Source organism: Salvia splendens, chromosome 14 (genome assembly GCF_004379255.2).
Source record: "Salvia splendens isolate huo1 chromosome 14, SspV2, whole genome shotgun sequence".
Taxonomy (NCBI): domain Eukaryota; kingdom Viridiplantae; phylum Streptophyta; class Magnoliopsida; order Lamiales; family Lamiaceae; genus Salvia; species Salvia splendens.
In genome coordinates this window covers 27,599,928-27,623,853 of record NC_056045.1, presented here as the reverse complement: position 1 = coordinate 27,623,853, position 23,926 = coordinate 27,599,928, and the positions used below count along the sequence as shown (strand labels likewise).

General features: G+C 36.1%; 3 protein-coding genes, 2 non-coding genes and 1 pseudogene across 5 annotated transcripts; 3 read left to right on the top strand and 3 right to left on the bottom strand.

Moving 5' to 3' along the window:
• Nucleotides 1–1,876: 1,876 nt before the first annotated feature.
• On the bottom strand, nucleotides 1,877–4,904 carry LOC121763613 (pectin acetylesterase 8-like). Its single transcript, XM_042159672.1, has 11 exons — nucleotides 4,267–4,904; nucleotides 4,098–4,153; nucleotides 3,753–3,823; nucleotides 3,577–3,666; nucleotides 3,372–3,496; nucleotides 3,209–3,272; nucleotides 3,026–3,079; nucleotides 2,870–2,947; nucleotides 2,400–2,511; nucleotides 2,145–2,284; nucleotides 1,877–2,032 (listed from the first exon to the last, which is right to left on the bottom strand). The coding sequence occupies exons 3-11, from the start codon at nucleotides 3,804–3,806 to the stop codon at nucleotides 1,931–1,933; spliced, it is 819 nt and encodes a 272-aa protein (XP_042015606.1). The 5' UTR covers nucleotides 3,807–3,823; nucleotides 4,098–4,153; nucleotides 4,267–4,904; the 3' UTR covers nucleotides 1,877–1,930.
• Nucleotides 4,905–5,493: 589 nt separating this feature from the next.
• LOC121763426 (phytochrome-associated serine/threonine-protein phosphatase 3-like) lies at nucleotides 5,494–10,400 on the bottom strand. The gene is made up of 10 exons (XM_042159436.1): nucleotides 10,130–10,400; nucleotides 8,386–8,532; nucleotides 8,249–8,316; nucleotides 7,623–7,680; nucleotides 6,682–6,792; nucleotides 6,449–6,499; nucleotides 6,159–6,302; nucleotides 5,996–6,091; nucleotides 5,846–5,917; nucleotides 5,494–5,758 (listed from the first exon to the last, which is right to left on the bottom strand). Exons 1-10 carry the CDS (start codon nucleotides 10,208–10,210, stop codon nucleotides 5,675–5,677), a joined length of 912 nt encoding a protein of 303 aa, XP_042015370.1. The 5' UTR covers nucleotides 10,211–10,400; the 3' UTR covers nucleotides 5,494–5,674.
• Nucleotides 10,289–11,856, top strand: LOC121764445 (annotated as a pseudogene).
• A 276-nt stretch (nucleotides 11,857–12,132) lies between these two features.
• Nucleotides 12,133–15,229, bottom strand: LOC121765441 (ABC transporter G family member 11-like). Its single transcript, XM_042161608.1, has 7 exons — nucleotides 14,620–15,229; nucleotides 13,956–14,417; nucleotides 13,757–13,879; nucleotides 13,541–13,669; nucleotides 13,254–13,448; nucleotides 13,098–13,184; nucleotides 12,133–13,027 (listed from the first exon to the last, which is right to left on the bottom strand). Exons 1-7 carry the CDS (start codon nucleotides 15,001–15,003, stop codon nucleotides 12,293–12,295), a joined length of 2,115 nt encoding a protein of 704 aa, XP_042017542.1. The 5' UTR covers nucleotides 15,004–15,229; the 3' UTR covers nucleotides 12,133–12,292.
• A 3,422-nt stretch (nucleotides 15,230–18,651) lies between these two features.
• LOC121766238 lies at nucleotides 18,652–18,745 on the top strand. Its single transcript, XR_006042965.1, has one exon. It is a non-coding gene; the product is annotated as a small nucleolar RNA R11/Z151 (small nucleolar RNA).
• Nucleotides 18,746–18,783: 38 nt separating this feature from the next.
• LOC121766190 lies at nucleotides 18,784–18,927 on the top strand. Its single transcript, XR_006042927.1, has one exon. It is a non-coding gene; the product is annotated as a small nucleolar RNA snoR2/U65 (small nucleolar RNA).
• Nucleotides 18,928–23,926: the final 4,999 nt, after the last annotated feature.

Genomic DNA, 23,926 nt, shown 5'->3' with positions numbered 1-23,926 from the left:
AATAATAATAATAATAATAATAAATACTCCCTTTGTTATAAATTAGTTACTTTCATTTTTTGGGATGTCCCACCATAACTGAGTCATTCCCTTTAAAGCAAAAAATCTCATCTCTTACTTTATTTTCTCAAATACTTTATTCTTTTCACTCGAATAAGTAAAGTACAATCGAATAAGAGAAAAATTGGTAAAAATGTTTCAATTAATATAAACGTCACTAATTTTGCCGATATACCAAAATAAAAAATTAGACAATTTTTCATAAGGGGTAGAGAAATTTTGGTAATAAATAATAAATATACTGAAAAAAGTTTTTGCATAATTAAATTTAAAAGAAAAAAAGAGAAAAATTAACTTATGGTTTAAAGTCACTATAAAAACAAATTTTGAGTTTGCTTGAATTATTTGCAAAGAAAAAGGAAAAGTTACATTGGAGAAGAAAATTTAGAATTTGTTGATATTATTAATGGGAAACTAAGAAATTAAGTTAATATTTTGCTAAATAAAGTAAAAGTTTTAAAGAAATCCATAAATTTCAAACAAGTCGTACAATTTTAAAAAGTCATTGCGATGTAATCAATAGCAATAAACTGACATTTTATTATTTGGACACATTTTACAAGGAAAGTTAGAATATAATAATAGTAATTGTTTTAGTACTTAGTGAAGCACTTTTTTAGGAAAATCATCTTCTTCCTCCCAGTCTCGGCGGCCATTAATATATTTCATGCTCTGCACTTTTTTATTTATAGATTGTTCAGCCCCTTCTTACATACAATTTCTGCCCCTCCTTAAACGTGTCTCCGCCCCTGGTTGAAGCTGTCGTGGGGTCGGAGACGAAACTGCACCAGGTCAAAGGTCGAAGATGATATTTTCCGGCAGTGTTCGGTGGACCGCCGGTGGGGTCGGCCGACCCCACGCGACCCCACCTGGATCCGCCGCTGCATACAAAAACTGCTGATAAAAGTAAGAATGGAGAATTATATTATAGAATTAGAAAATGTGTTATTATGACATCAAATGTATTTTTATTTTCAACCCCTATCTGCAGCATATAAATTAGTATACAAGCCATAGAGCACTTGTCCCAAATGTCTTGATAATGTGCATATCCACAACTTGATAATGAAGTTACGACAACAACTCGAAATGTCTATTGGATCATGTGCATGCATCTTTGCACTTTTTTACTGTAAAAGGATTCAGACATTCTCGAGGCAAATCCTTGACACATTCTGGATTTGGTTGGTAATCAAATCCTAAAGTGAGTGAGTACACTTAATATATGAAAACCTAGGATCATGATTATTAGCTTGGATTGGGGAGTCATGTTTTAATTAGTTTATACTTATAGTATCTCCATTTTGTTGTTTATAAAGTGTTTATAAGGAAGGGTGTTTGATGAAACATGCAATTTAAAAAACATAATATAACTGACAAAACTTATAGATTAGATAATTTAAGTTTGTGTAGCGTTATTTAATGAAAATTAGATAATTTATCACAACATAACATAATGTCACTAACAAAACTTACAAATTAATTCATTTATTGTTGTTATGAGTAATGAGAACCAATTAAAATTTATTAAATAGACAAATCTCCTATTAAATACAAAATCTAAATTAATGCATCTATTCCGTTATGAGTCTTATGACTAATGAGAACCAAGTGAAATTTTTTAGGTAAACAAATCTCCTATTAAATAAAAAATCTAAATCGCAATTCGACCGAAGAAAGAACTAACGAATGAAAGAGCTTATAGCATTTTCTCTAGGATACAACCTCCTTCAAGAATTTGAGGTGCATCGGCATTTTTCCATATGTAGCCGCTTAGAGTAAAATGAGGCCCATATCAACATAGATAATATTTTCCTTAAATCTAAATTTAAATATATTTAATATTAAAAATTACATAAACTTAATGGATTCAAACTGTTACAATGCAATTAATTGGATATAGATTTTGACAGTCTATGAATAGAACACTACTCCTTTCGAAATACCAATCACCCAAGGCTTGTTGAATTGTCTGCAATCAAAAGCAAAAATCACATAAAAATGGAATAATTTAAATCGTGGTATAGATCAAAATGCGGGTCCACTATTCGAGACATATATGCAAATAAACTCATAAAACTTACCTTATTTTGCAAAGTGGGTATTCCCTGCCAATTGAATGGTTCGTAAACAAAATCATGGACATAGCACGAAGTGATGAATAATCCTCTTGATGGATTATCATCTAGTTTCTCCAATGTTTTCAGAAATGTAGTCCGAAAATCTGAAATCAAATGCAAATGATTATGGACAAGATCAATCGAAAATAAAATTTATGAACTAATAATAGTTTTAATTGAAACTATTATTAGTTGATTGATTGTAGTTGAAACTAATACCCATTATGAGTTGTAGTTGATTGTCCGTGCAACATGGAAGATTGCTATTATTTTTCAAGCAATCTTTCCAGCCAACTTCAATACACGAATTTGGTAATACATGCACCCCTAACTGAATAAATACACAAATAAAATATAATTATGATTTTGAAATAACATTAACCCAAAGAAGCCTAATTGTTTTTTTTTAATCTCAAAGAAGCCCATTTTGTCCACTCTATTGATCTCATTTTTATAACAAGTTCTAATTTCTGTAAATATGTTCCCATATTGTAAGATAGGAACTATCTTAGAATATTTTCAAACAAATATCACTCGCTTTTTTCTTTATGTTCTCCTCTGTCCACAAAGCAAAGCAAAATAAAGCAGCATTACATTAAATCTCATTTTGTTCAAGAAATGGGTCGTTTTCATTAATTTGGAGAGAGTATTATATAAGTTTCTATATTTTTGTAAATAGAAGAACTTACTTGATATCGGTCAAAATCAGAGTTTAACAGAAACAACGGCGTCCGAATATCATTGACCACATTTTCCGGGAGAAAACACTGAGATTTAAAAAAAACAATTAATTAGTCATGTTTCAAATATAATAATGCGAGGAAATCAAATTTGTGTTCATTAACCAATTCTGTAACATGTCTCTGTGTGCATGACTTTGGCAGAAATTCTGCTAATTCCTAGAGAAAAAAATGTTGTTGATTAGATAATGTTTATATGTGATATAGAAACTTTAAAATGGTAAATACTCTATATAAAATATTGATAGTGAAAAAGTTAATTATTCTCAAATACACAAAAATCCTTACATGAAATAAAACTGTGTTGCGAAATTTGTATATGATATTGTCCTGAGCTCCATGGAGATGTTTCCTATTGGTTCCAACACAAAAAAAAAAAAATTAAAAAAAACAGTAAGTGTTGAAAAACGAACATCAATTCAAGATTTATAAGTTATCAGTTGAATCTTACGCTCGTATGAAGAACCCAGAATCTGAAATGCATTTTACACGACAGACACTGGGGAGAAAAGAATGGAAACGATCACAATTCAGGATCGTGGCCAACCCAGCTGCCGAGGTTCCTATGAGTAAAGCCTGTCAACAATATCACCAACACCCTTGTTATGCCATGATTAAACGACAAATAATTTGAGCAAAAATAGAATAAATCATACATTTTCAGCATTACTCATTCCTTGAGTACTCATGAGCTCTTCAATTACAAAAGAGAAGATTCTCCGGCCTCTTAGATAGAGTTTTGTTTCCTAGAAATAATAAAAAATTGTAATTATAACTAGTTTTTTACTATTTAATCTTAGGAAGCAAAATAATTTAATTGTCATAGACATACCGGATTGACGGCTGCCATAAATGATGCCCCGTCACAGTACCGGATCTCGGCCATATTCCAGTTATAAAAATCTGAAACAATAAATTAACCACTTATTATTAATATTTAAATGTAATACTAATTGTTTCAAGTAAACAAACTGTAGTGATGAAAATACTCAGTATATTTCAGTTGACTCTAGAAGTTGAATTTGAGTGAAATAACACAAATAATTGTCGAGAGAGAATGTACATTGTACATGGAGAATGATTGAGTGACAGAAAAAATTCCCAAATCCAGAGCTCAATCAACAACAAAAATTGTAAAATTCAGAGATAGAGTTGAAGGCACAGCTCATCAACTTACATGTTGAAGTAGATGCCTCTCACTGGATGGATGGATGGATGGATGAAGATTATGCCCTTGCATTATATTGCAAAAACCAGGTTAGAAGTTAGGATTTGAATGAAATAAAACAAATCTGCAAAAAATATAATAATAAATTGAAATTGTGCCACTTTTAGAGTTAGAATACCTGGGAAGCTAATGATCTGCACCAGAAAAATGAAGGATTGCAAAGAAGAACTTGAAATCATGAAAGAACAATTAGAGAGGAGACGGCGGTGGTTTGAACTTTGAATAGAATGAAGTGAACAATGAGTGTTAGGGCAAATGGTGGAGAGTGAAAAAGGAGGGAAATTGGCAACTGTCAAGTTTGGTTTGGCAGCCTAACCCAATTATTGAATTCATTTGGGGAATTTATTCAAAACAATGCACATGCTTCACCCATACCTATTTTCCTAGTTTATAATTCAAAGATATGGCATGCTTCTCCCATACCTCTTTCCTAGTTTAGCTTTACTTTAATTATTCAAAGATTTTTTGTGGGTGAATGGAGATTTAATTACATTTTGATCTTCGGATCATTATGTAAAATTGAGATACTACCAATGGAATAGTATATATTCAAGTACGATTAGGAAACAACACAACGCAAATTTGCTCTTGTAGTATTTCTTCTACAAACTGTTGTGATTAAGGTGCCTGCACAAATGAAATAGCCTTTGAAATTGAAAAGGCCACAAATGCATTGCACTTCAACCTGTGTCGTCTCGTACGCAACTTCATAATGTCTGGCGTCCTTCGTTGCTTCAGCTTCCTGTCCCTGTTTGACAACAAAAAAAAAAGTCAGAATCGGGCCGTTTTTAGCTACTTGCTTTATGTTGAAGCAAGAATACATGCCCTCAACTTCAATCTGACAGCTGCAGCTCAAAATTCGATCTTGTTTTCAGTTCAGAGGCTAAATTTCTGGATTCAACATCTCCCATTGCTTCTTTCAAATATTTTCTTTGTAGCACCATACTTGTCAACGAACTTTTTCAAGGATGAAGGCAGTTATATGCTGCAGGTGAATCCCCTTCTTTGAGGATTAGAAGCTTTGAATTGTTATTTAAATGGTTATTATACCTAATTTTTTAATAAATTTGTTTTTAATAAGTAGAAAGGGAGAACGTCAGTAGTATCAATACGAGTTTTGATGACATTTGGATGACTTCATTTTTTGATGGATTAAAGCTCCATACTAGTTTTGGGACAATGTCATCAATTTTGATTTATAAATCTTGGCCTACAAAATTAATCTTGATTCCTAAAACAAGTTAATTTTGAGCAACTGAATAGATAGAATTGAGTTCATTTCACCCACTGTAATAACAAGGAATATACCCACCCAGTGCATGTTTTCTGTTTCAAGATAAAAAAGTAGAATACAAAACACAGGAAAAATGCTATATTAAGGAAAACAATTGTAAGATATGAATGAGATCTATAACAAAAATCAAGAAACATAAGCTCTCTGGGAAATGGAATACATCTAAAAAAGTGTATATATCTTCATCCAAACTACATTTTCATCACTAAAAGAATAAAAACCAAATCCCAAGTTAGAGAAAATAAGGTACTCCACTTCTTGGTCCTCTCATTTGGTTGTTCTCCTCTGTTTCAGTGAAGAACTTCACCTCTCTCTCCTAATCCATACAATGGTGAAATCAAAATTCCATCTTTGGAAAAACCCGTCAAAACAACAGACACAAACACATAATCGACACTCGTACCATATTCTCGTTGAAGCTAAGTATAGATGCCACATTTCCACAGCGGTAACAATAATTTGGCGCAGACCACACCTGCATCGTCCAAGACACAACCATCAATCGAAATATTATAAACCATGTCTCGATCTATCAAGAGAATAAGCAACTCACTGTAACAAGTCCTTTATCTTGAAACATATACTTTAGACCTTCCTGAACAAGTTGGTGGGCGCGGCAAACTAGGTCGAGTTTGTTGATATGATTGAACTGCAAAACAACATCCAAGCATTTCAGCTTAACCTAATTACCGTTATCCCTAGACATGTGGACGCACCTCAGTGGTGACCCTTGATCCAAAAAGCCAGCCGGCTCCTCGGGGACTCACTGCCCATGTCTCAATATCTTCCGGATCGCTCCACATTAGGTCACAGAAGGGCCCTTCATGTGGGATCTCACAGTTACGATCTATAACTCGAATCTGCTTACCAGAGGAAATGGAGAAGCACATAATAAGACTTGATATACATTAAGCACACGAGCACTCATCAATTATTACTATTACATCACCTAGGACAGTGGACACACCATCCAACTAAAACCCCTGTATAATGAAAATGACCTAACCTGGTCAATAGTTCTAATATCTGGAGATAGGCCACCATGTACACAAAGTACCTGGGATTTTAAAAAAGGCGGTGAATCAGTGGCATGATGATATTAGAAATTAATAAAAGTAGGGTCTACCAACAAAGATGAGTGAATTATTTAACTAATTTTAGAAAAAAATTAATTTGACTATTTACAGAATTAGATTTTTGATTCCACTTAATTCCTATTTCTGATCAAAGAATGCGTACCGTGCCGTCAATAATTGCTGACAAGGTAAGATAGTCAAAAACATCCGTGCAATAACGCCAAGCATTAGTGTTCCCATACTTCCTTTGACATTCATCGTAAAATCCATATACCTGTGGAGGACATGAACATGGACATTCATCAGTACTCAAGAACACTACCAAACTAGCAGTTACAACAAATTCTGCAGTTACCCACTTACCTTCTAATGAGAACTAGTACACCAAGTATTGACATAATATATGTTGACAATCTTGTCATATATGTGCCTAATGCCTTAATTATGTGAATGAAACATACTAAATTAGTGTCCAGAAATGCTTAAATTAAAAAAAATAATAAATTACATACTAAACAAAACTATTTAGTTTCCTAGTAATTATTAGTATTGTTTAATTGAATTGAAGTGGCTGCAATGGTAAATGCATGAAGATAGACAGTGGGTAAAAACAAAATACATTAACAGATTCGGCATAAATTCAAAAGGGCAAAGCATATAGTCCCATGATATGAGGAAACAAACATATTAGCTTCGCCTCCGAGTCCTACTACTGTGTGTAGTGTGTGTATAATCTTATATCCAATTTCCCATTTTATTGTTTGTGAGTGGCACATATTTGTTCCCTCCTTTAATATATTCTTCAAAAATTTGTAATAGAATGCCAGGAGGCCTAATTACCTATTGTCCCGTTTCAGATGATCACTCTAAGAAAGAGGGCATATAAAAGGAGAACATGATATGAGATCCATCAACTACATAATTGTAAAAAGCTGAAAATGGAAGTCAATGTCGGTGTCATTAAAGGCTCACTCAGAAATCCCTTTTAGCTGACTAATTGCCTGAAGAAATCTAAGTGTATGTACGACTGCAGTTCATAAAAGAACTGCTGTTTTCTAGAGATTATTATGGCCATAAAAATATTTATTTCTTTAATGAAAATACCTGTGTTAGCTGCCTGCTCTCATGATTTCCACGTAGGAGAGTAATGTTAGCAGGGTATCTGAAAGCATATGCAAGTGATATCAATAAATAACCACAAGGAGCCACAAGAAACAGTCTAGTACTACAGCTATCAAGTGCTCATTTTTCCAAAAAAATCTTCCTGCCTCTAGAAAGGGGCGAAAGACCTGTAATTATGTTTTAACAAGCATTTTCAAACATCAAACATCAAACACCAAACAAGGGTAGAGAGTTTTGAGAATAGATGTTTCATGAGGAGAATGAAGTGTCATATATGGAATTATATAATTCTGTATAGAAGATTGTGAACTACTGGTTAACTGGTGGACATGCTTTCTGGATGAACTTAGAACAACCAGAGCTGCAGTTTAAGTTTCTGATTCTGGGAAACATTCGTTTGTAATAAAGAGAGAACTTTTAAATAGTCACCATTTGTAATCCATTACTAAGTTCTGAGGATAATTTAAATGGCTACTCATCCTTTACACACCATATTGGCTATTTAGAGCAGGAAACTAGTACGAAGGTGATGATGAACTGACCCAATGATAAATAATGACACATACCAATTCCAATAGATAAATATCCCTGAACTGAATTATACACACCTTGCTTTGAGGAGCAAAAGGATGGTGAAAACTTCAAGACTATTGTAACCTCGATCAACAAAGTCCCCCTGTCAGCCAAAATTACAATTAGGACAAACATAAAACAAGAAGTAGGAAAATAACCTCAAACTACTTACCATAAATATGTAATTTGTTTCTGGTACATGACCTCCAGTCTGGAAAAGCTTCATTAGATCGTGAAACTGTCCATGGATATCACCACAAACTGTGACCGGACTGTTGACAGGCTGGACATTCGACTCCTCAATTAAAATCTCCTTGACCTGAATAAGGCAGGACCAGACCAAATGAAGAAATATACTATAAATGAAAAACAGGTGTACATGCGGGGAGAGAGAGAGAGTGCTTGAGCAAGTAACAAACGCGGGGTAACTAAAGCAATGTATTCAAAGAACTACAAGGGAAACCCAAGCATCTACACAGAAGCTCACAAGACAACTAATTTAAAATGAAAAGACAAGAATCTAAGCTAAAGAATGAATCAAATCCCAGTGGGTTTGCCTTCAGCAACTAGTACAAGCATGATGCCCCAGTTTAATCATTCACTGCCATAATGGAGCAATGTGTATGTCACACATTATACAGTAAATTAGCAGTCCGCCATCATAAGATCTTATAGTGGCTCAATGTGTATGTCGGACTACATGTTAAGTATGATCTATAGAACTCTAGAGAGCAAGAAATGCAAGGCCAGTCATATGTCATAAGAGATGAAGAAGTGGTTTTGGATCACTTCTAAAGAAAAAACCACTTTCACAACAGATGTTAAAAACTGAAAATGGATATTGAACAAGAAAAACACAATCATTCAACCCTGATTTGTCTACTGTATTGTTCATTATCCATAAAACTTGACGGGCATTTATTTATAAGTGTCACCGGCGCAACTGAAGTGTAGTATGGCTTGTGGCCCATGTCCATGTCTATGTTTTTAATGACTCGCATTAAGGCATTAACATAAAACCAAAAAGAGAAGGTTGAAAATAAGAAACTTTCAAGGTTTATCAGCTCCGGATCAGAGTCATCCGACATGAATACAAATAACGAAAGTGCTGAAAATAAATAAAGGAGAATAGGATTAAATATTGGAAAAATTCTCATTTTGAATGATTTTAGAAAAAGGTTTCCTGAACGGGAACCTTTTCGTGTGTTCTATGAAATGGAAATGACAATGCTATTGGTGTGTTTCATTTAAAATTTGAACACGCCAGTCTAATGGCGTGTAAGCCTCCGTCTTCTCTTTAAACAAGCCAATATCATTGACGTGTTTCTCTTTAAACACGCCATTGACATTGACTCATTTCCCTTTCATAATTCATAGCATACAAACAGAAAAGGTTCCCCCATTCGGGGATCTTTTTTTCTAAAATCAACCAAAACAAGTTTTTTTTTCTTAAATAGTAGCTTGCAGATGCAGAGTTCTCACCAATCATTTAGAAGTCAAATATCAAAACTCCAAACTGAAAACTTACAATTGCTCAATTCATCTACATAGTGATTTTCCAGAATAGACATAGTGAGTGATTCAAAAACCTCTTCTCGAGTAAAAGTGTAGCAACAAAGATACAAAGCAGTGGGTTACAAAATAACAAGAATCCACCCAATACTCTGTCAAGTTAGTTATCACTTAAACCCAATAACCAAACGATCAAGGCAAAACCCTAACTACTGGAAAAGTCCAAGATTTAAGACTCAACACCAATGAAACCATTGTTCCAGTGCTTTCCGTCCTTTGGAATAGGGATTCTCGAATTCGTCAGACATTAAAGAAGACAAAATTAAAGAAGAAGAAGAGGAAGAAGAAGAGGAAGAAGAAGAAGAAGAAGAAGAAGAAGAAGAAGAAGAAGAAGAAGAAGTTACGTATTCGCAGAGAAGCTGAAGCTCGTCTTCGGACAAGTGCTGGCCCTCTTTCACCTTAGCTATCCACTGGTCCAGATCCATCCCCTTTTCTAGATAGAAATCGACTAAATCTTGAATCTGGAAGGATTTTACAGTGAATCAAGAGCAACGACAAAAAATATGTGTATGTAGATGCAGGGAAGGGAGCGGCGGTGGAGGCCGGGAGAGGGAGATATTTTGATTTGGAGCTACAAAAAATGGTGAATCTAATCAATTTCAAAGACCCATTTAGTTTCAGACGCCCTCATTTTCTTGTTAATCACATTCGCAATTTTATTTATTTATTTATTTATTTATTTATTTATTTATTTATTTATTTATTTATTTATTTATTTATTTATTTATTATTATTATTATTATTATTATTATTATTATAATACGACTAGATAAATTTTGGAATTTATTTTAAAATGCATTTTTCAACATCAAAATTCATTTGAGAAAATGAGAAATTAGCTACTCATAATTGAAAAAACAGTGGCGCCATCCACAAAAATTATGAACATTTTTTTATAATTAAGTTAATATCTTGTAAAAAAATTCATTGAAGAAAAGGGACAACTGTTTTGGGTTTTGTTCCAAAATCAAAAATCACGAAATCAGAAACCATCGACTGAGAAAGTAATCTTTCTTCTCTCGCTAAAATCTGTGGCTTTTCCGGCAATCTCTCTCTCTCTAGACTAAAGGTAAGCTCTCTCAACCTCATCTTGATATTGAGTATTAAAAATTACTACTAGATCTTTTCTAGAAGTTTTCAGTTTAAGGATAGATTGAGATGTAAAATTGAGTTGATGAGAAATTTTTAGAAATGGGATTAAATGTATTAGTATGTTCTTGAATGTGGTTGTCGGGTTGCAGGTACCGTGGTGGGAACAGAAATTGTGTTCTACTTAGCAAATCCCAAGCTCATTCTTTTACCTAGAGATTCCAAATCAAGGTTGCTCGCTGCTGCTCTTTCGTGTCCTAAATTTGTACCAATTCCCTTGACATTTTCTCAGCCTTTCACTGCAAGGAGATACAGGTGTGTGTGTATGTGTGTCTTTTTTTCAAGTTTTATGCATAGGTTATTGAATGCCAGCTGCTGAAACTTGATGCAATTGTGTAGGAAGCTGGTGTGGTCTATTAGAAGCGCAGCTGATGATAATTGGCTAGATTCAAATGAATCCGTTGGAGGGACGACTAGGCTTATTAGGACTATCCAAGCGTTTCTGTTGAAGCTAACTGCGTGACTAAGAGAGCTAACGAGAGACCTGCCTGCCAAGCTATTCTCTTTCTTGGTGGGGTTCTATTGTGCCACTGCTTTCGCGACTGTAATAGGGCAGACCGGTGATTGGGATGTTCTCTCGGCTGCCTTGACTGTGGCTGTGGTGGAGGGTATTGGGGCTCTCATGTACAAGGCCTCTCTTCCTTTGGCTGGCAATGTAAAGAAGGTGATCATCATATCTAATTATTGGAAGGCTGGCCTTTCACTTGGCTTATTTCTCGATTCATTCAAGTATTAGGCTCGATAGGCGATGGAACAACCTATATTTCGTGCATCCTAAACCCGACATCAAGAAGTTAGAAAATCAATGCTGAGAGATGGAGGATGAACTTCAGGTTTGCTTCTCCTTGCCTACATTACTTGTTTGCGGATTGTTTGGTACAACGTCTCATCTGTTTCGGGGTATAAGTGGATATTATAGGGAAAGAATGATGTGTATTTATTTTGTTGTACTTGGTCTACCAAATGAGCAACTTGTCGGTAAATGATAGGAAATTACAGCAGAAACCATGATGTGCTTCTCCGGTTCATACGGTCACAGAGCAAGAAAAGGAGACGGTGACCTAGCCAAGTGATGTAATTTTGCAACTCCTTTGTATTACATTTGTTCTTTATAAGAAGGAAGGCATTTGTGTATTGCCTAGTTTATTTACACAATCGAGAACAGCTGGTAAAATGAGTTATTTGGAAGGATAAAAAGTTGAAGCAAGTTAATCCGATCCATATATATGAAGACAGAATGAAGACTTGTAAAGTGTAGCTAGGTTGCAATGTTGCATAATAAATACTAGTCGTCTTAGAAAGTGGATTAGCTAGTGGACATATGAGCAGTGGGAAATGGCTGATGTCGTTGTCTGTTTCTACCTCTTGGTTGTGGCTGAGCCTCGTGGCTGAACGTAAGTCCTGAGTGAAGGGGACTGGGTGAGCCCAAATGGGGAAACCATGGTGCTCTGGTTTGTTCCTTTGTGTTGGATTCGTCGTCTTGCAATGTAGCCACGGACCCAGGGAGTCACGTCCTCGTTCACTTTGATCATTATGAAGAAGATGATGCGGTAGATGATGATCATGCTTAGGAGAACGCTGAGATCCACCCATTTTGATCGTTGCATATCAATCTGGAAGACGTTTTCCAGGATGTATTCTCCCGGGATCTTGGGGAGGTCGGGGGTCTGGTTGTCGAAGATCAAACCTTTGAGATCGTTCTGGTACTGGCCCTGCAGAGCCCAGAAGTGGAAGCTTATGTAGGACATGGGGTATCGCCAGAAGGGCTTCGGGATGTCTTTGGGAAGCCGGAAGTAGCCAGAGACGAGCATGAATATCCCCTGGATCCCAGCTCCGATGATGATGCCCATGAGGAAGTTGGGAACGACACTGGCGATGGCCATCATCAGGCTCTCCACCACAGTCACGCTCGCGTACAGACACAGCACGAAGAAGATGTAGTGCGTGAACCCCGGGTGGAGCCGCACCATGAAGTAGCAGACGGTCCCGGAGAGGAAGGTGATCAGTATCAGAAACGGCATCGCGGATAGTGTGTTGCTGATCACGAAAGCCCCCACGCCGTAGTGACCATTCAGCCTTTCCCTTTGGAACACCTAAACCAGGTAACACACATTACACACATATCCTCATCAAAAATCTAATCTATTCACCTCACATATATACCTTCATGTCTTCGACGAAGGAAGGAAATCCACCAATCGACATAAAGGTCACGAACCCGAACACGAAGGAGGCACAGGCGCCCCTCGCCTGCAGAAGCATACATGATCAAGTCGATGATACAGGAGACGGATACGGTGAGAATGGTTTCTAACATACCAAAATGGCGCTGTAGCTGGTTCCTACATTCATGTAAATAGTTCCGATGCAGACAGTGACCACAAGGTAGATGACGAGCCTGAGCCAGTAGTAGCCGAAGTCCCTCGACATGTTAACAAATGACCGTATGGTCAAGGTGAAAGCCTGCATCAAGAAACTCGCCTGACTCCCTCCGGAATCTAGCACAGTTCCTTTCTGTGATACACACACACACATATAGCAAGTAAGATCATCAAATGATTCAAATTCACTGCATAATTATGCAATTAGATTGTGAAATGACTCACAATCTTAGACATCTCCTCAATCTTCTCTCTTGCTGAGTAATAATACTGAGATTTTTTATAAGAATCCACTAGTGTACGTATAGCTTCTGCTGTGGTCACTCTATCCACTGGATCATCATTCATCTCAAACTGTTGATTCATTTATACAGAATTGAAATCAATCTAAACAATTTAGTTACTACATTCTAAAATAAGAGAATTTGAAGAATGTGATACCCTCATTTTCATAGATCCTTTGAGTGTTGCTTTAACTTTGTCGAAATCGGAATTGATGCAGCGGAGGAAGTGATCAGACGGGTTCCTCAAAGCCGGACACGGAAACCCGGCTTGAGCGAAAAACTGCGTGAATCGCGATTCATGTTAATGCCATCACAGTGCAGATGCTATATAAGTTCAATGTAAATGTTTACGTTACCTCGTAGGCTTGTGAAGCTTGGCCAAAGTAGACAGATTTACCGCCTGAGAGCAAATACAACCGGTCGAAGAGCTCGAACACTTCGCTGCTGGGCTGGTGGATGGACGCGATCACGGTGCGTCCGTCCCTCGAGAGGCCACGCAGGGTCTGCGTGACAAAGAAGGCGGAGGCGCTGTCGAGGCCACTAGTTGGCTCGTCGAGGAAAAGGAGGCGCGGCCTCATCAAGATCTCAAGCGCAATGCTGACCCTCCTCCTCTCCCCGCCGCTGATCCCGCGGAGGTGCCAGTTCCCAATCACCGTGTCCGCACAGTCCTGAAGCCCCATCTCGACGATCGTGCTCTCCACCAGCGCCCGTTTGTCCGCCCACGCCATCCTGTCCGGGAGGCGCAGCCGAGCCGAGTACGATATCGTCTCGCGCACCGTCAGCGTGCCTATCAAATTGTCGTCCTGCGTCACATATGCCTACACACGAACGAACATTTACTTATCAGGGTTAGCCTAGACATATAAAGTTAGCATGCTATCAATCATCTAAATAAAACATATAAAGAAAAAATAGATAACACGAACTTTAAAATTTATGTTCATTTATCCATTAAAAAATCCTAAAGCATTAGTTTTGAGAATTAAGATAAAATTGGTAATATCGGGATAAGAAACTAACAGCGGTGCCGAACGACAAGTTGGCCTTGCGGCCGTTGAGCTGGATGGTGCCGGAGAGGAAGGCATTGGCGGCGAGGCGGCCAGAGAGGGCGTCGAGCAGCGTGGACTTCCCGGATCCGGAGGGGCCCATGAGCGCGGTGAAAGATCCCGGCTCGGCGTAGCCGGAGAGTCTGTCGAGAACATTCTGCGTGTCGCCGTTGCCGAGGCTGACCACAACGGTCAAATCCTTCCACGCCAGCCTGGCCGACACGTCACCAACAAACTCGGTGTTGGTCTTCTCCTTCCACAAGCTCTCGCTCAGCGGGCTCAGCCCTCCGATCACCATCCCGTTCCCCTGCGGCTTGTTCGCCTCTATCTCCATCACCACCTCCGACGAGCTCTTCATCTCGATTCCGGACTAATACTTTTATATGTAGGTACCAGTGCGTGATTCTGAAATGCGGAAGCGATGAGGTTGACTGGGAAATGAAATTGGCGAAGCTTGACTGCGAATTGGAAGCTGAGTCACACGATTGGAGTGGGATTGATCATGTGAAATTTGTCATGTTCATCATCTTCTTCAGCCATTGATAATGGTGAGGTGAGGCAATTAATGCGTGCAGGTAGGTGTTAGAGTCGCAATTTAATGCAAACCCACCGCAATTTAAAGAGGGTGGTTAGGCGCCACGCCACCCTTTTTCACTATCAATATATACGCTAACGGGAACGATCAAGACATTTCACCCTTTTTTTTATGCTTTCAATTTGCTGTGTAAATTAAATTGGATTTATATTTAACAGATAAGTATATAAAAGTGGAAATTAGGCCACTGTTTTGTTTCCTGTCGTTGTGTTTACTGACGAATTTATAACTTTCCAAACAAGGTACTACAAATTTAATTTACACAAATATTTTTAAGGGTTGATGTGTGAGATTTTTTATTCTTTTATTAGTTCTCTATAAATTTTGAAATATATTAATTTTTATCTTACTAATTATACCATTTTTATTCTAGGTTTTTCAACTTACTAATTGTATCACAATTTTCAATTTGTATTAGTTTAATTAATCGTCTCAGATAATTATTTTTTTTAAATAACAAATCATATTAATATTAGAATGGTAGTATATAATATTTTTGGAAAAAAAATAATAGGTTGTCTTATCTTATAATACTTCTTGCTGTCAGGATTTGGCCATTGGAGTAAAATTCTGATTTTAGAGATTCATACAGAATGAAAACATTGATAAGTTTAAAAATACAAAATGTAATTGATAAAATTATCAAAGATTATATATAAATTTGGTAACTTTCAAAAATTGGAGTGCGCTCATAGCTTAAATTTAGCAAATCTAACAAAATTTCACTTTTTATTTTAATTATTTTATATATTTATCTTGAAACTAATGGAAACGACAAAGAACCATAAATGAATTAAGTATAAGGTTGGACATGCAATATAAAACAAATTTTAAATTCTCAAATTTAACTAATTAAATAATGCTTAATAATAAAAGAATACTCCATCCGACACCAGTCCATGAAGTTTCACATTTTTCATTTAGTCCATTTAGCAAAGTTAGTTCATATTTGATGTGTTCATATTAGTATTTTGTTTTTGACATTTTCGTCCATCTAAAAAATTTGTCTATATTTACTTTTAAAATTTCTTTTACCATTAAACAATATGAGCTTCACCGTTCACAAATACTCCCTCCATCTCGGACTACTTGCACTTATTTCCTTTCTGGGCGTCCCAAGTTATTTGCACTCTTTCCATTTTTAGTAAAAATTATCACCTACAGCCGCAATTGTTGACTTTGCTATACACTCATTCCTTAATCTCCGTGCCGAAAAGGAAATGTGCGAGTAGTCCAGGATGGAGGGAGTATTATTTTTATGATTTTTTTCCCTTTCTCTAATTTTGCATTAAAATAGATCATACTTATAAGGGTTATTTTTCGTGGACACAAAGAGTATAGTAATATAGTTATAAAATTATTAAAATAAATCTAACATTTTAGAAATTTTTGTCAATAATATCATGTGTTGAATGTTGACAATTAACCATGTATGTGGATGGATCATGACTGACTCCTATGACGTTTTTTCCCATACTAATCCGCTAATTAATTAATTTTGGAATTTCAAAACTAAAGCCTATAAACCATATACGTGTCATCTATTTGTCAATTTTGTCTTAATTAACTACTTTCCACATTATCATTTTCCGACCAATAAATTCCAGTAATTATTTCCCCTAAACCTATATTAGTCATTAATTACAAAAGACGATTGTAAACTTTTTGGTGAAAGGATAGTAAATTAGGTAAATTTGAAGACGAGGGATGGTACCAATAAATGTTTTGCTACCCTTTTTGTTATTCATTTCTTAGACGCACATACACATATTTATGCATCCCACTAATGTCAAAGTAATTACGGGATTGACTAATATTTTCTTTGTTCCATAAAAATATGTGTATTTAAATGACACTTCAATTAATGTATAATTTGTAAAGTAAAAGAGAAAAATAATAAGAAGAGTAGTTAAAGTAGTATTAGTGGATAGTGAGAACTATAATATTATTAATGGATTGTAATAGTAGGCTTTAGTAATATAAGTTATAAATAAATTAATGTATATGATTGATTAATGAGTGGAAGGCAACTTTTCAAAAATGCTCATATTTTTATCGGACGAACAGAAATGAAAAGTGCATATAATTTTTATGGGACAAAAGAGAGTAATTTTTTATTAATATACTCAATTAATACGTACTCCACAACCTTATGACAGCTTCATTTAGTTTATCATTAATTTTATTTACCCACTCTCAGTTAATTTTAATAATATGCCCAAGTCATAACGATAATAAAAGTAGAATTACTAATTTTTAAAAAAACTGGTTAAATGGGATATGATATTTGTATGTTTGGAATTTATTTTGATAATAACGTATTTTGGTGATACCTCACATCCCCCAATTTAAATTTTTTGATATATACATAGAGAAATAAGTTATGTTACTCATCTTAGGTTAGCATCATCCGGTAGTTTATTTTTTATAATATTTTGATTATAATATCTTAAAAAATATTATTGATATTATTTATGTTAGTATAAAAAAATTATATATTATCTACTTATCTGAAGTTATAGAGAAAGAAACCGATTATACTTTTAATTTTTAACTGAATTGTATGATTATAGATTTTAATAATAATTTGTTAGTAATATATAGGACTAATAAATAAATATAAAAAAACAAAATAATATTATCCTGGACTAAACGAGATTGATACTCACAAATTATAATGAGATTCTCCTACTCAAAACCGGACCAAGAGGGTATTAAACTGAACTTGGGCCGATCCCCATATTCCGACCCACCATTCTATGAAATATGGCCCAATGGTTTTTTTTTCTTCAACAGTATAATTCGACAAGATGCAACAACCTATTTACCAACCAATAGAACAATTTTCCATCTGCAAAATTTATACCATTATGACTACTGAATATACAGGTGTAATAACTTTGGCATCTAACATTTTTAAACACTCCACTAGGTGGAACATTCTGGAAAAAATAATGCTCAAAATATATAAATAATTCAACTTTATGGTTTAGGAAAAATGAAATTAAATAAATTATGAATTGGTTCATTGTCGGACATAATTTATTTCTATGATTGATTTACTATTTGGGCCTTAAGCCCAACACTGTATGAAATAGTAGCCCATTAGAAGCCTATATTCAGATACCTAATATCTGCAGCAGCTGAAAGTAAGCATAAATACAGTTCCTCCTCTACTCCTTCAGATATCACCAGCTGCTCTCCTCCACCGCTCCTCCGCCCGTAGCAAACTGAGCTAGCGAATTTAGGTTTTCAAGTTTTCTTCTCTAATTGTTATTAATTTCGGATTTTTTTTTATATTTGATGAGTTATTTCTATGAAATAGAGTTTCTGATCTTGTATTTGACGAAACAACCCTTTGTTTTTCTCATAAGATTCATTCGTTTCAATTATTAATTTCTCAATTTACTGTGGCTTATGATGAAACAATAATTATCTTAGCGGATTTCAGTGAGGTTATGATTTTAATTGTAATCATTGATCTGATTGTTACACACACTGAATAAATTTGATTGAATAATTTTTTTATTTTCCTGTGCCGTCGGTTCGATGCCACGTCGCCGGTAGCAACGGCTGTGACCGGCGATGTCATGATCGAACCAATATCGAACTCTTTCGCATCTTGATAGGAACCTGTGGATCGATCATGGCCGTTCGTTCACGGAGCCGTTTTGTGTGATTACATTTTCTGATTTTATTTTATTAGATTTTATTAATTAGAAGAAATAGTACTAGTATTTGCTTTGTTAGGGTTGAGAGTTGAGACTAGGCATGCACAAGGGTCGAAAACCGCCGGTTCAAGGGTCGGGGAATGTATGAACCTGAACCGGCCCGCCTAGCTCCCGGCGGTTCCGGTTCCGGTTCAAAAAACCGGCGGGTTACGGGGTGGTTCAAAACCGCCGGTTTTCGGCTTGAACCGCTGGTTTCGGGCCGGTTCGACGGTTCGACGAATTTTTTTTTGTATTTTTCAACTTTTCAATTTTAATCAACTTACATTACACTTTTCAAGTTTATTTTTTGTATGAAATGTGAGTAAATAAAATTGAAAAAAATACGGATAAAGTTGCAATTTTATTGAAATTGCATGTTTACAAATTACACGTTACAAGTTACAACAATTACAAATTGAAAACATATGGCGGTCTTGAAGTCTTAAACAAAATTTAAATACAAATGAGACTACTAGTGAAAAACTAATTACAAATGACAAGAAACGATGTTGAAGTTCTTAAACGTATAAGTATATTATATATATACTCTTAACCGGCGAAGAAGATCTTTCTACATAACTAAATTAAGGACACCTTTAGCAATTCAACTTTAAATGTTGAGTTTCGTCTAACAATCAACAAATATAGTAGAATTGTCAAAAGTTTCCCTCATTTAGCCGTATAGAGAAATATATTTCATCGACTAGAGTATATACAAATACAATTATGTAATTGTTTTTGCATATACAAAAACATATGGCGGTTCAACCCTAAACCGGCGGGTTGTCCACGGTTTCCGTCAGAAAACCGCCGGTTTTTTACCGAAAACCGGCGGTTTCTGACCGGTTTTGCAGGCCTACACACTGACCCTACGGCCTAGCCTCTGAAAAGTTGCCGGAACCGTCAGAAAACCGGCTCCCGAACCGGCGGTTTACCCCGACAAACCGGCGGTTTACCCCGCGAACCGCCGGTTCCAACGGCTATACTAAACCCCTACGCGAACCCTACGAACCCCTAACCTACGAAACACTATTTAACCCTTTGAACCGGCGGTTCGAACCGCCGAACCGCCGGTTTTGAACCGCCGGTTCAGGTTCAATATATTGCCGAACCTGAACCGGCCCTTCCGACCCTTCAACCCTTCTGCCGGTTCAACCCGCCGGTTCCGGGCCCGGTTCTGGTTCATGAACCGGCGGGCCCGAACCGGCGGTTAACCGCCGGGCCGGGTCGGTTTGTGCATGCCTAGTTGAGACCTGTGAGGATTAACCGCCGGTTCGGGTCGGTTTGTGCATGCCTAGTTGAGACCTGTGAGGATTAAAAATACTATCAATATATCTGGAATTACCGTCTGAACTCTCTTGATGTGATCACAATCTGAGGTCTACTTTGTGGAATTTAATACTCCGATTTATTTCCAATCAATTGGAAAAAGAATCAATAAATTTCTCAATATTTTTAAGCATGCCTATAAATCAAAATGAAATATCGAAACAACGATTATGAAAATTGTACTTAGCTGCTACTGCCACTTGCTTTCAAAGACAATCGTTTCTTTTTCCTGCTCATGGGTTATCATCAATAATAAATCACAACTTTTTACTCACTCTGACCTTAAAATTTTATCCATATATATTAGTTTTATAATAAAATGTTAGTAGAATTGGTTGGTTGAATGTGAGGTTTACTTAACATTTATGGTAAAAGTGAAATGTGACTTTTATTATGGGACAAACGGAAATAGTAAAATGTGACAATTATTGTGGGACGGAGGTAGTAATACTTTAAAAGTAGGACCCACATCCTACCAACTTTTTCAACTCACTTTCTAATACATTTCTTAAAACTTTGTCCGGTCAAACTATAACAAAATTTGGTTAAAACCTGTATCCAGTTAAACTATAACAAAATTTGGGGACGAAGGGAGTACTATTTAGTGATCCTTCATTCATGAATTCGACTTCAAGACATGTTATTAATAGACCAAAAAGTCCCCCTTAATTGGAGATACTATTTCATTAATACATTGAAATTTTGCGAATATAATATGGGTATTAGTATATACTATAAACAAGTAATAAATCATACTACTATTGTAATTACATTTAAATTGCAAGAAAACAGATTTCAAAATAGTGATCGAACTCACATGCAAGCGGTTTGACTATTAAACACTTACTAAGAGGGAATTTAGAACAAAGTCGAACTAAATTTTCGAATTAAAAGTTGGAACTGTAAAAAACAGCCAGAAAGTTGGCAAACCTTTTTGGGCAAAAGAAAATTACCAGTAGTTCGAAGTTCGAATTGCTTGGACACATCTCACATGTAACTAAATTGATGATGAAGCATATGTTAATTTTTTTTTAAATTTAACTCTAAGAAGTAAATTACAAATAAACTCATAAACTATAGAAAGGAGGAACTGTGAAAACAGACAGAAAGTTGGCAAACCTTTTTGGGCAAACGAAAATTACTAGTAGTTCGAAGTTCGAACTGCTTGGACACGTCACACATGTAACTAAATTGATGATGAAGCATATGTTAATTTTAGTTCGAAGTTCGAACTGCTTGGACACGTCACACATGTAACTAAGTTGATGATGAAGCATATGTTAAAAATTTTTAAAAAAATTTAACTCAAATTACAAATAAACTCCTATACTATAGAAAAGAAGAAATTACAACTGATGTCAAGAGGGCTCATACATTAATGTCTAAGCTCCTTGCCGCTAGAACAAAAGCTCTGGACGTTACTGCTTGGGATTTGAATCATCATGAGGATTAACTCTGAATTAACTAATTGCAATTAGTATATAATAATTGATACTAATAGTAACTTTTGAATTTAATAATTTAAGTAATTCGCTTAGTTATATAATGATTGGCACCAATAATAAGTTTTGATATACTATTAGGACGCGTTCGGTTTATCAGATATGGGCAGAAATGGCCTAATTTCTTGATAATTTATGGCGTTCGGTGTATCAGTTAAATATATGGGCGGCCCTCGATAATTGATGGGCCCGCACTGTGCATTCCACAAATGTGCAGATAAAAATATTTCAAAAATCGTGGTTTTTAAATCTGGATGCATACGTCATCCCAAGAATTGGCCACGAATTTACGTCTTTAACCCTGCACTTCCACGTGTATCTCTTCATCCCTCGTTTTGAAATTTGATTCAGCTCTACCCCCAAATCCGTCGCACAGCGAGTGTTGAATACATCCCTCCCTCCGTTGTCGGAAATCTGTACATACCTCACTCCATAGTTAAGAATCTATGGCTACTACGATCCATCACATAAACTCTGAACTTTTTTTTTTTGTTTTTTGCTTATTCGGGAAGCATTTCTGGCATCAAATATCTCTCGCTATAGAACCGGGACAAACAAGCTGACGGAGAAGAATTGGCCAAAATCGGCGAAGAATTTAATCGATCGAGCACCTCAGCTTCAACCGCGGTGAAGAAGCGGCAGCGTCGGCTCCGATCGAGGCGAAGAGTGAGAAATCGATGAGGAAGAAGAGATCGCTAAGGTGCAAAAGGAGTTTGAAGATGGTATCTAGCTCCAACGACCGCCGGAGGGAGTGGCGCGGTGGCAGCGGAGGAATGTGAGATGAAACCGAAGAGGAAGAAGGAGTATGGGGGTGTTTTGGTCAACACAGGACATTAAGGCATATTTTTTATAAACTTGTGAACCAAATCATGCTGACTGAACAGACTAATTAAATTATGTATTTGTGGGGCCTACCACCTATATATCTGATCCAGAATTATTTCTGGCATCTGGCAAAAGCAAAAGGCGAACACCTCCTTAGAATCAATACATTGAATACAATCCTCAGTATATATATTTAAAATAAATGATTTCATGATAAAATGGATTATACGAGTTCAGTGCTTATAAAATATGTAGGTACAAAACTTGATCCGTGCGACTTTTGTTTAAATTTTATTGTTTGGGGCTCAATTTTAGACCCCAACCCTCTCAACAAATCCGACCCAAATTATCACAATAATCTTTTTTGAGGGAATTGATTTTTTTTTCTATTTCAGATATATACTCCGTTTTATTAATTTTTTTTCTTTAAGAGGAAGGGGATAAAAATTCTAAATTCAAATATGTACTACTACTATTTATTAAAAAAATTCTTCAATATCCACCATCCAATACAACAATTTTCCATCTTAAACATTGAGGACCCGTTTGATAGTATAGAAAAACCAAGATAAGGTTTTGTATCCATATAATTCCAGTTGTTTGGTACCAAAGATACTTCCGACGGTGCACCGCCGGCTCGATCTATGACCTTGCAATTTCGCTTCTCATCTTCGATGTGCGCGATGGCGTGTGAGGCTGGAATCGGTTGTCTCCGGCGGTAGTGAGGGCGTCTCTCAACTGCCGCCGTCGTAACCTTACCACCGTTGCACCATCCTTTCCTGCTGTCGAGCTTTAAAGCAGTGATATTGCAATTCTAGAAAGCAGTAATAACAACAGCTATGGCTACATATGAATTCTTGACGCGATGAACAATTTATCAATTGTTGTAAGCTTCTTCATACTTGTTTCTTCTTCTAAGTGTGAGGAGTGTGTGCATAAGTAGCCAAGCCCAATAACCAAGAAGAGAAAAAGAGAAGTCCAAGTTCAAACTCGTGAACTAGCCGTTGGGAGTTAGGCTGTTACTTTTTCTGTTTTGTGGCTTTTTCCCTTTTCTTGTTTCAGCCGTGTGAGGCAGTTAGATTAGAGGAGTATATAGTGTGATTCTCAGCTCCTATTGAGGATGATGATCAGTGTAATCTCAGTTGTTTCTTGAATAAGATCCTTCACACTTGAATCACACAACATATTCATAATATTTTGGGTGAAAAATGGTAGATTATATTCAGAATGGGATTTATAATAGACCTTGAATTTGGACTAATAAGTTTGTTAAAATGTGAATTTGGGAGGATGCTGACACCTAGTTCGAGAGGCAGCAGC

Excerpts from the sequence above, each read along its gene's own strand:
- LOC121765441 (XM_042161608.1), bottom strand. The coding sequence starts at position 15,003 with ATGAAGAGCTCGTCGGAGGTGGTGATGGAGATAGAGGCGAACAAGCCG. Across the intron at positions 13,880-13,955 it reads AAGCTTCACAAGCCTACGAG|TTTTTCGCTCAAGCCGGGTT; the intron begins GTAACGTAAACA and ends CGATTCACGCAG. Across the intron at positions 13,185-13,253 it reads CCAGCTACAGCGCCATTTTG|GCGAGGGGCGCCTGTGCCTC; the intron begins GTATGTTAGAAA and ends ATGCTTCTGCAG.
- LOC121763426 (XM_042159436.1), bottom strand. The coding sequence starts at position 10,210 with ATGGATCTGGACCAGTGGATAGCTAAGGTGAAAGAGGGCCAGCACTTG. Across the intron at positions 8,317-8,385 it reads AAACAAATTACATATTTATG|GGGGACTTTGTTGATCGAGG; the intron begins GTAAGTAGTTTG and ends TTTGGCTGACAG. Across the intron at positions 5,759-5,845 it reads TTAGCTTCAACGAGAATATG|GAGAGAGAGGTGAAGTTCTT; the intron begins GTACGAGTGTCG and ends TGTATGGATTAG.
- LOC121763613 (XM_042159672.1), bottom strand. The coding sequence starts at position 3,806 with ATGGCCGAGATCCGGTACTGTGACGGGGCATCATTTATGGCAGCCGTC. Across the intron at positions 3,273-3,371 it reads TCTGGGTTCTTCATACGAGC|GAAACATCTCCATGGAGCTC; the intron begins GTAAGATTCAAC and ends TGGAACCAATAG. Across the intron at positions 2,033-2,144 it reads TACCCACTTTGCAAAATAAG|ACAATTCAACAAGCCTTGGG; the intron begins GTAAGTTTTATG and ends TTTTGATTGCAG.